The 12,514-nt window shown below is 35.7% G+C and overlaps 1 protein-coding gene across 1 annotated transcript in view; it reads right to left on the bottom strand.

Annotated features, from left to right (window-relative positions):
- CPNE7 (copine 7) overlaps nt 1-12,514 on the bottom strand; it is a 2,789,522-nt gene that overhangs the window by 1,000,397 nt on the left and 1,776,611 nt on the right. The window contains exon 7 of the mRNA XM_044081847.1: nt 5,519-5,608. Coding sequence (XP_043937782.1) covers nt 5,519-5,608 — 90 coding nt within the window. The remainder of the gene's footprint in view (nt 1-5,518; nt 5,609-12,514) is intronic.

Here is a 12,514-nt window from a genome sequence, read left to right as displayed (position 1 = left end):
CACATAACGTTTTCATACAAAAAGGGAAAGAATTTAAAAGAAATATTAAATAATAACCTCTTAATAAAAAGAACCCCTTATACTATTAATGTGGGATCATTTAGATGTGGTTCTTGCAGTTTATGTGATAGAATAATCAATGTCAGGTCTATTAATAATGTTAACCATAACCCCAAGCACTATTTTAATTGTAAATCTATTGGCGTTGTATATACACTTACTTGCAGTTGTAATAACATATGGTATATTGGACAAACCAAAAGAATGGTCAGAGTTAGAATTCTAGAGCATTTAAGGGACATTCGGAATTTAAATCTATCTAGTCCAGTTGCTAAACACTTCTTTGAAGCTCATGAGGGGAAATCGGATAGTTTAAAATTCAGCATTTTGGGTAAGCCTTTTTGTTGCAGAGGTGATAATATTTGTGATAGATTGTTGGAGCTAGAAACGAGGATGATTTTGAAGTTCAATACTTTAAAACCTTTTGGTCTTAATTTAGAATTAGGTATTTGATGAATTATATATTATATTAGTAAATATTTTTGGTAATCAAATTAAGAAAATAGAATAATATGTTTATATTTATATATGAAATTATTAATAAAATAATATAATTGGTATATTTAAAAATGTATATAATTTATATGAATATTTATTCAGAAATTATTGTGAGATCACTTTAGATATGTACACAAGTTTTTCCCTCCTTTTTTGGAATTAATCACATAATTAATTGATTGATTGATTCAGTTAATGCATAAAAAAAAACTGCCATTGTGCTGCATTGAGTTGTGATCCTTTGAAGGCGAATTGCCGAGGTACCAGGTCTTTGAAAATAAAGGAGATTATTGCTGGAAAAGTATTGGCTGTTCGGTGTGTTACCTGTTTACTTACTATTGTGCTTTTCGTATCGTTTGCTCCTTCTGTTTACACCTAAGAAACCTTCAGATTTTAAGATTTACTCCCTAAATAATACAGAAATCGAAGTAGTTTCACACGCAAAATTTCTAGGCATAACAATAAACAATAAACTTTCCTTTGAGCTACACATTCACAATACTGTAAAGAAAACACACCACAAGCAAGGGATGCTCTACCACCACAAAAGCTTCATGGATACATCCATTAAAATAACACTGGCCACAACCTACTTACTTCCCTCCCTAATATATGGCAACACTATCTTAACCAATTTCCAGGTTTCACTGAAGAAAAGTACGAATCCTGTTACAACAAAATAGCAAAATTTACAATAAATGTCTCTTTTTCTAAACATCACTGCAGTGCCTTGACTGCACGTAACTGGCTCGAACCCTCCCCATATTACTAAACTACCTCCAGTTGACCTTTGTTCATAAAATCATCTATAAACCAGACAACTGTCCAGCCTTAAAATCAATTCTCCAGACATACATACCTACTAGGCCCCTTCGTTCTGAAGTTAAGCCACTACTAACTCTATATAGACCCCAGAAAAATGCAGGAAAAGGTCTCTACTCCTCTATTCCATGACCAAACTATGGAACACTTTACCACTAGATATTAGAGCTACATCAACTCCCAACAAATTTAAGTTCAAACTGAAAGAATACCTTCTCATGGCTTATATTTGCCCCTGTTCCAAACCAAGCTAATACTATAACCCTTTCTATAACCCTCTCATTATCTATCATCCTCCATTAACTATTACTCTTAGCTCTTTGTCCTCCCCTCACTGCTCTCCACTTTCTTTTCTTTTACAACAGCCTACTGCCTTGAGTATCCCTGTAAAATTCTCATGTAACCTTTACAACTATTTAGCCCCGTTAAAGATTAAACTTAACTCTACTTATCTTTTTCACATCATGTGACTCTGCCTACTTAGAACTTTTCAATACATATCTTATTCTGTCTGCCTTTTCTAAGCATATTACATACAATGCTAACTTACTAAATCTTCCTTGTAGAGTACCAACATGTTTCATAAGTGTTTCTTGAGATTGTAGGTATATGGGTCTTTTATCTCTCCCACATGCCATCTATGTAGTATATATTGCTGATAATAATGTAAATATTAATTAATTTCTCACATTTTAGACTGTATAATTAACTATACATTTTAATCTTTTTATATTGTGGAGCTTTTTCTCTGGGCCTCTGCTGAAAATGGGTATTCTACCCATACAGACTTTCCTGGTAACCACATGTCAAATAAATAAAATAAAATACAGCAGAAATACTCCAACGACATCCATGGATGTGAAAATCTATGTTATTATGAAAGATTGAAATACTTGAATTAAGAAAGTGTCTCATACAGATTTTTAAAAGGAGACCTTATTCAGGTATATAGGGCATTTCAGGATAGGTACCTCTGGGAATGTTTGGGGTTACTAAAAAGTAGTAGAGAATCGTCAGACAACCTGTGTAGATTATAATGGAATGAGAGCTGTACTAATTAGCTCTCTGACAGAGCAGCTGATGCATGGAATAGATTACCAAATTATGTTAAAGCAAGGACTAGTTGAGATATTATAAGAACAACTTGGACACTTATTATGGGAATGACTGTTCTGGTATACTAGCAGGCTAGGAGGGCATTACTGTCTATACCTGAAATATTTGTATGTATGTATGTAGGTATATGTGATATAATAGGATTTTCCCTGTACAAGGCTTTCAGTAAGTAAGTTCCCCACCAGGAAAGCATCTACAAGGAAGAGCCCCATGGAGTTAGGTCAGCTTAGTCATGGACATAGCCACTGATATTGAACTAGTGAATAACATATGAAATGCTGCAAAGAATGCCACGCTTGATTACAGCCACTGATACTGAACTAGTGAATAACATGTGAAATGCTGCAAAGAATGCCACGCTTGATCACAGCCACTAATATTGAACTAGTGAATAACATGTGAAATGCTGTAAAGAATGCCATGCTTGATTTTTCTTACCTAGCAGGCTCAGTTCCATATTTGAGCTTGACAGCTGGGTGGAATGATCTCACTCCTATTCATTGCCTACTCTTTATGAATTAATTGTATATTAATGGGTTGATGGCCACATAATAGTATCCCCAGTTACTGATCTGGAGTAGTAATGGAAATGATGGCATGTGCTGTTCACTTGACACCCCATTAGGAATAGACACAGAAGGGCCTTAACCATTAATAATGCATGTGGTCCAGCTGACTAGATGAGTTATTGTGGATGGTATCACCTATCTTCTGAAATACCTGGCTGCAGCTTCTTCATGGCATCTACAGGAGTCACTGCAACAGCAGAATAACTTTTATCTTCTCCATGAAAAATATAAGCAGACTTATGTCATTTCTTTTTCTCTCACACCTGTCTGGTCCTCTTACACCCAGACCATTAGCAAATTTTGGTTCCAGTAGTGTACACAGATACCATCTACCCACAACTATAGGCAGCACAATTAAAATTTATTTTGAGCAAATACAGTTTCAAGAAAATAATGAGTAAACATATGCATAAAATAACATCAGTATATAACACACTTCTCCATATTTTTTCTTATAAACTACATACAAATCCATGTCAGCCAGTCCAAAATTGACAATACTGTGACAGCAACTAAAATTTGCTGATGACCACAATGGAAAAGGAAGAAAGTAAGTCTAAAGAATAAGCAAGCAATAATGCCCAACAGGGTGTGTGTTAATGTGCAATTAATGCCCACCCAGGGGTGCAGTGTCGGGCCTCTACATCCCTGGAAAGGCATTAATTATACATTAACAGATACCCTGGAGGGAACAAGGGGCTCACTGTAAAATTCTTGTGTTTTACTTACTTATGTATTTTTTAAGTACTATTTTATTTTTTTAATATATGTTTGATGTAAAATAGTTCCTCTGCCTAATATTTCATACTTCCTGTAGTATATTTAATGGTGTTGGAGGAATCATTTTACATTAAACATATATAAAAAAATAATAATAGTGCTTAAAAAATTATAAACAAGTGAAACACAACAATTTTACATACAACCCATTCTCTCTCCCATACACACATACACAGTCTCTTCTGCTTTCATACATACATATACACACACACAGTCTCCTCTGCTTTCATGCACACAGTCACTCACTCAAGATCAGTCTCACTCTGTCTCGATCTCTCTCACACACAGTCTTCTCTGCTTACATACATAAATTCAGTCACACATCATTCTCAATTTCTGTCTCACTCTCTGGATCTCTCTCTCATACACACACACGCACACACACACACACACACACACACACACGCACACACACACACACACACACACACACACACACACACACACACACACACACACACACACACACACACACACACACACCTACCTTTTTTTAGTTTTCTTTTTTTTATATTTTACACTCACTAAACAGCAAAAGCGCTGCTTAGTGAGTGTAAAATAATGGCGTCCGTTCCGTTTTCTCAATCTGAGCTCCATGGTGGCTTCATATACTGCTGTGAAGTGGCAGACTCGTTCTTCTCAGTGGGAGTTGCTTGTACATTAATACCCTGCTGGAGAATGCTCATTTTCCAGCCAGGGTACTGATGTACAGTTTGCCCAGTGTCTAATGTGAATTAATACATATCTACGGTATAACACACATATATTATTATTGTTACTATTATTATTATTATAATTATTACTACTACTACTACTACTATTCATTTATTAAATAGGTAGACACACCAGACAAAAGCCTTTTTTTCTCAGGGAAGTCCCCTGGAGTACTGTCTGGTTAAGTAACTTAATAAGGGTCACAAAATAGACAAATGGGGATTGGGGGAATCAAGCCTTAGACGTCAAGTTGCAGCTTGTCACTGTGTTATAAAATTTGTTATTGTAAATACTGACTGAATTGAAATACATTTAAGTTGTTACCTTGGAGGTTTCTCCCCAGGCCTCCGCTGGAAAAAGGGCACCTGTGCCCAGCCAGACTTTCCTGGTAAACAAATTCAATAAATGTCAATAAATAATAAAAAAATCATAACTGATACATTGCCATCCATGCAATGTAGTCCTTATCCTCTTTTCTAAATGCCAGACAAATAAATGTATATGTGCCATTATATATAGAATCACCATGCATATGTTTTAGAAATATGGCACAGCAACTTATGCAGGACTATAGTTCTGACACCTCTTGCTTTGACTTACTGGTGACCTCTTGAATTTCTCTTTCGAGTCTACATGGAGTTCATATCCCTTCATAGAACTACAAGTGCCGTACATGTAGCTATATGCAACTTCCAATGTCAGACAGCAGTCTAGTTTATCTGTATTTTATTCTTTACTAAATGCATAACAAAAATATGAAAACACTTGCATTATATTCAGGGTATTCTATTCCAAACACACATAAACTGAAACAAAAGGGACATTTTAGAATCAGCTTCAAATTTAAGTCAAGCTGCACAACAGATTGTGTACAGTGCAAGTCTTCTGGACTTCCATTAACAGTTAATACTGGATTGATACTTTTAGGCAAAAGAAAAAATCACTTTCACACTCCTTACCCTTAATTTTCGTTTTACATCGCAGCTGCAGAGAGAACTCAGGGAAACTTTAAAGGGCTCCCATACTGGATTGAGATTGTTTTTGACAACCTGTGAAAACAGAAAAAAAAAGCTAATTTAGTATTCATCAGACTTCAAACTCACTTGGGAATATCCTGTCTGCTAATAGCTAACATCTGAGGTATCTGAGCTGCTTTAGTCTGTAGAATGATACACAAAGATATGACAGACATGGAGACTGGTGGTATTAATAGTAATCTGTGCCACTGCATTGATTTATTCCCTATTGTACACAATCAAAAAGCTTATGTTAAGTACATTTAAGTTTTTCTGAGACTTCTAATAGAAAGTTTAGTATGTAACTAACATTCCGTCTGCTTTACATAAATTCTCTACTGTGTTCCCACTCACTCGCTGCTGCAGATTTTATGTTCTATGTAGTTTATTTTGACAGACACTGAAAAATGACTTTATATCTACCTTCTGTTTGGCATACAAAAGTATTACAGGTACCACTTAATGCAACTAGGTATACTAGCTTTGCTGACATCTCATTGCTTTTAAGTGGATCTCATTGCTCCTACATTACATTCCATGTCACTGTGGTATGCATTTCTTAATATGTTTTTAATGACAACCAATTAACCTTGAATCTTTCAGCTGTCTCTTTGCATGAGATCTTTCTAGGTGTGCATTTTTCTATTTTTCTTTTCCACTACATGATGTTTTCAGAATGCTATGTGTGTGTTTTCTTGTTTTTTTTTTTTTTTTACCCATTGTCTCTTGTCCTGTTACTCAACAAGATAACCCTTTGGGCTTGTGATGAAGCAGAATCATCCAAGCAAAAGGCCAGAGTATTCATCGATTTCAAGCTTACTTCTCAAATTTTCTTGGTGAGTAGGTTTATAAACCAATGGTCTCTCAGCCTTGAGGACTACATCACTGCAGTATAGACTGTCTAGTATTTTTTTACCTAGCAAAAGTAGTAGATGAATTTATTTTACAAATATCCACATGTAGAAATGTTATCATTCCCCTATACAAGCACACATCAGGCATAATTAAACTACATATGACAATTAAGAATGACTGAAGGATTCATTAAGTTGGATCTGGTGTTAAAGGTAGAGGAGAGTGTTCTCAAAGGGGAAAATGAATGACAACATTCACCAGCTCGTTACATTTTGATTTTAATTTATATTGTGTCATCACTCGTATAATGTTCTGGACAAATTTAATGGCACACTACTTTTTCAGTCCTTATCTTACTGCATATTTAAACAGAAAGAGTTACACATTTTTTAGTGAATACTGACATTCTGTAAACAGGGAGATAGTTACATTACTCAGCCTGTAAAATTACACTTGTAAAACTTGACAGTAACCTTGTAATCCTGCAGTGTGCACACATATTTTTTTTTATCACTTTTTATTTACTATTGCAAGTACTACAGTTTTTCTTTTTCATTTAGGAGCCACTCTTTGACATACAAGCAGAAACGTAGGTCTTTTGATGCAATCTTCTTACATCTGAAATGTACCACTGAATAAGATTTCATCATGTAATGCACTCTAGCTATCTTCCATCCTCTCCCTAGAGTAGAGACTTCTCAGTTCTAGACAATATTTACCATTTCCAAATGCCTTTTCACAATGCCCTAGAGTAGAGACTTCTCAGTTCTAGACAATATTTACCATTTCCAAATGCCTTTTCACAATGCACTAGAGTAAAGACTTATCAGTTCTAGACAATATTTACCATTTCCAAATGCCTTTTCACAATGCCCTAGAGTAGAGACTTATCAGTTCTAGACAATATTTATCATTTCCAAATGCCTTTTCACAATGCCCCAGAGTAGAGACTTCTCAGTTCTAGACAATATTTACCATTTCCAAATGCCTTTTCACAATGCCCTAGAGTAGAGACTTCTCAGTTCTAGACAATATTTACCATTTCCAAATGCCTTTTCACAATGCCCTAGAGTAGAGACTTCTTAGTTCTAGACAATATTTACCATTTCCAAATGCCTTTTCACAATGCCCTAGAGTAGAGACTTCTCAGTTCTAGACAATATTTACCATTTCCAAATGCCTTTTCACAATGCCCTAGAGTAGAGACTTCTCAGTTCTAGACAATATTTACCATTTCCAAAGGCCTTTTCACAATGCCCTAGAGTAGAGACTTCTGAGTTCTAGACAATATTTACCATTTCCAAAGGCCTTTTCACAATGCCCTAGAGTAGAGACTTCCAAGTTCTAGACAATATTTACCATTTCCAAATGCCTTTTTACAATGCCCCAGAGTAGAGACTTCTCAATTCTAGACAATATTTACCATTTCCAAAGGCCTTTTCACAATGCCCTAGAGTAGAGACTTCTCAGTTCTAGACAATATTTACAATTTCCAAATGCCTTTTCACAATGCCCTAGAGTAGAGACTTCTCAGTTCTAGACAATATTTACCATTTCCAAATGCCTTTTCACAATGCTCTAGAGAAGAGACTTCTCAGTTCTAGACAATATTTACCATTTCCAAATGCCTTTTCACAATGCCCTAGAGTAGAGACTTCTTAGTTCTAGACAATATTTACCATTTCCAAATGCCTTTTCACAATGCCCTAGAGTAGAGACTTCTCAGTTCTAGACAATATTTACCATTTCCAAAGGCCTTTTCACAATGCCCTAGAGTAGAGACTTCTCAGTTCTAGACAATATTTACCATTTCCAAATGCCTTTTCACAATGCCCTAGAGTAGAGACTTCTGAGTTCTAGACAATATTTACCATTTCCAAAGGCCTTTTCACAATGCCCTAGAGTAGAGACTTCTCAGTTCTAGACAATATTTACCATTTCCAAAGGCCTTTTCACAATGCAGTTCACCCACTTTTCCTTCTCATTCTCTTTTCCTTGTACCATTTCTCCTTATTGGGCTTCATACACACAAAACTCCACTTTTCACTATCTTCCAAGCACTGTCATTTCAGTCTCTGTTTCAGCATAGCCCTTCCAAACCTCTCACCAAGGTGTCTGTTTCATGTATGCCTCATTAGATTAACCAAGCATTTCCCCTTACAATATAGACTGCAAGCCTTGAATGAGGACTCCACAGGGAACAGTTGTGTTAGAACTTCATTCTTGTTCTGGAAAATTGGAGGCTCTGCTATGTCTCCACTCCCTGAATCACATCAAGGATTCTTCTAGCTTTACTCAAAGAAACAGTGTTTTTCTGCAATTCATAGAATCAACACATACATTCACAGATTTCATTTTGATGCTTACTGGCCTTCAGAAAGCTTGGTTGCTATAATACCATGTTGAAATCTTTGTTTCAGCTTCCCACATGTAGTATACATTTTTGCAGTAGGTAAGTCTCCCAACTTGATAACGGTTTTGTCAGCACAACCCTTATATAGTTATTTCTCAGTCCATGATCACTCCAACTCATATAATAAGCAAGAATTTATAAAAATTTACTAGATCATTTTCTGGGAGCCAATAAACATGGATAAATAGTAGTACAGCTTCATAAGGCTGAAATACATTGCTATAATTTGTAATGCTTAACCAACCAAGATCACTAAATACAGTCAAGTATGGTATAATTAGGACATAAAAAAGCAAAGTGACCTTTGGGTGCATTACTTTAATACTTTGTTTACTATTTAAATATGCTTCACATTAAGATGTAGAAGTATAGCTAAGAAATATAATGACTAGGGATTTAATGAGTCTGTGGGTGATTTCCACCTTTGCAGTGACTGATATAATGCTTTTATTGCTAAGTGCATGAGATCCAGTTCAAACACACTACTGTCAATCACCTGCTCTGTAATCTGTAGTACAATTCTACAGACCTAGATAGTCCTTATTTCTCTGATGACAGGAACATACCCTTAAGTTTGTAAATTAGTTACTGATATACCTCTTCCTAAATTACATTTTCCTTACACATCACCACACCCTCATTTAAACCTATCTTTATGCTCACCTGATTTACCTAAGTCAGTTACAACTACTGTAACTTCCCAGCATGGAAATGTGGTGTCTTGTGTCAGTAGCAAATGGCTTTAGACAAGACAACAATGTTATCACTATAAGTTCTTCGTTACTAACTCAGTTTGTGACCCTACAGATGTCAATGAACTAATTGATTTGTTTTTCATGTATTTATTTCTAATCAGATATGGATAGGTCTAATAACATAAAATTGTTACAATGACACTTTAAAGGATATTTACAACTGAGCACAACAACTTCAGACAGGCATAGCGCACATTTTGTGATACGCGTACAGTTATTTATAAATCTGATAAAAATATTTTAAAATGTTTTTCAGGATATTGATGACAATCAAAATATACAGTTAAGAGGTAGTGTTATTTCAAGTAATGGAGGAAGAAAATTGCAAGAGGATGGGTTAATCAAAGTTACAAAAGTCAAGAGGTACAAGCAGATTAGAATTAGTTAGCCTTCTTTGTGAATCAGGTGAGATTTACATTTTTTAAGGTTTTCCTTTATGAGTTTAGTGAAAGATATATGATTTGTAGCCCTTGTAATGTTTTTGGAAAAGCTATTCCAAGTGGCTGATAACAAATTCATTTTATTGTGTTTTGTCCACGTCTTAAAGAAATGATGCTTTATAATAAAGTTTTAAGGACAGACCCTGGGTAAAGAAATGATGCTTTATATTGAAGTTTTAAGGATAGCACCTGGGCACATAATCTGGATTTTTATTTGGCTTGGCAGGAATGACTGAGGAATACACTGGATGGGCTGCAAAACGTAGTTGGTGTTAGGGGTGTCAGTTTTATCCTACTCAGCTCACTACTCATGATGAAAAAGAGTTTAGAAAATAAGGTGCAAATTAAAAACAAAGCTATCCCTAGGAGACAGAAAAATCATTTGTGCTCACATAAATTGACTACCACAGGTATGCCAATTTACTCCATCTGGAAAAATTAAATTCAGAGACACTTTGAAGAAGAAGTCATTATCAGTTTACTAACACTGAACTGCATTTTTCTACCACTAGCATAGCCAGCCCTGTGTAGTGCACACTGGTGTCCCATGCATCATGTTAGTACAGGCACCTCTCCACGATCACATTCAGACAGACAGATACACACACACATACACACTCCCACTCAAAGACATTCTGCCACACCAACACACAGACATTTACTCAACATCAAGCACCCCACATACATTTAGCTGTACTGACACACAAGTAATTCATCCACATGATTGCATCATCACAAACACATATGCCTGCGCATACACACACACGCACACATAAACTCACACATCCACACTTGATCCCCTACTGCAACTTCCCTGGCAGACATACACACAGTAATCATGCAGATAGACTTTCACATACAGTCACATGATAACACCCCCAAGCCCCACATCTCTGCTGAACTCTGCCAAACTTACCTGTACTTTGACTTTTTTCCATTGAAGCCATTTATTTTAATTTACTTATTTTCCAGGGTAGGGAAATGATGTCCATGGAACATTTTCAGACTCAGCCTGTGAGTAGTGTCTGGTTAATTGACTCGCTTAATCAGTTGGACAATGGAGGCTGAGGAAATCAAACCTTGTATCACTGGACCATAGGAAATAGCTCATTAACATAACCTTGTATCACTGGACCATAGGAAACAGCTCATTAACATAACCTTGTATCACTGGACCATAGGAAACAGCTCATTAACATCTCCTTAATCCTCTAAGACAACTGCCAAACTGGTAATTTACTCAGCAGTATGAATTGGTAGTCACAGGCCCTCACATAGGAGAACACATTCCTAATTAGCATTAGCCACTCCCCACAGATTGCCTCATTATCATCTACCATGGCCAGAAGGATCACTCTCTACACTGATGCTTCTGCTAGTAGAAAATTAGTACAATAGGGTGGTCTCTGAATCAGAAAGGGTTACTGTGAGTGAACAGAACACTCAAGGTAAAGCTAAAAACTCACAGTAACCCTTTCTGAATGTAAACCTATGTCTTTACCATTGCCTCTTATTAAAGGTATTCCACATCATTTATTTCTGGGTCCCATTTTGTTTTCTGCTTTAATTTATTACTGTCATGTACTAGTGTATAAGAACATATTGTTCCTGAGACAAGCCCCTTGTTTCATACTCAAGCTGGGTATAAAATCCAAAATGAACAATCCTGATTTCTTAATTATTGATTCTCTGCACTTTATAAGACTTGCACTTTTTAATTCTTGTATTTTTAACATTTGATTTTTATCTATTACTATTTATTACTCACATCATTTATTCGTGGTACCCCATTGTAATATTTATTGCACACTAAACAGTGTCATAAGAATCAATCACTACAAATGTGGTTTCATGGGACATTAACATATAACAATATTTATTTATTTATACATGAATGCTTTGTGATTTTCAAATGACATATCTTTTAAATAACATATTTTTCAACTACAACATATTTAACAAAAGATATTTTATTTAGGATTTTATGTATTTCATACATCTTGCTGTTTAATTTTAAATTGGTCCCCAATTAATTTTAATTGTAACTTGACTGGTTTTAATTAACGAAGCACATGATCTCATTAAGAGACTTACAAATAAGGTTGTTCTGCCCTGCATTTTTATCTTGATAAAGCTCAGTATTGCACTGAGTGAAAGCCCTTGAGAGAAGGATTTGGAGAAATTTGCGTCGTGTGTTTGAGAGAAGGACTTGGAGAAATTTATGTTGTGTGTTTGAATAAACTTTTTGTGGAGATTACCTTTGGCTTCATCGCTGTTTCTTGCTGCTCTTCCTGCCTTGGATTATACTTTTTACTTGGTCTTGGTCAAGCTTTTTGCTGTGTTCTTGGTTCTGATTTGTTCGATGGCGGAGGAAGTGGTACAGAGCGACTTCATAGGCACCCCACAGGTGCTCAAAGCTTTAGATGGAAATGGGCCAATTACCAGGGCTGAATTCAACAGGGTATTGGACATGTTA

This window comes from Protopterus annectens, chromosome 8.part1 (genome assembly GCF_019279795.1).
Source record: "Protopterus annectens isolate FY-2018-M chromosome 8.part1, PAN1.0, whole genome shotgun sequence".
NCBI lineage: Eukaryota > Metazoa > Chordata > Ceratodontiformes > Protopteridae > Protopterus > Protopterus annectens.
Note: the sequence above shows the minus strand (reverse complement) of the source record. Positions and strands in the feature narration are given on the sequence as shown.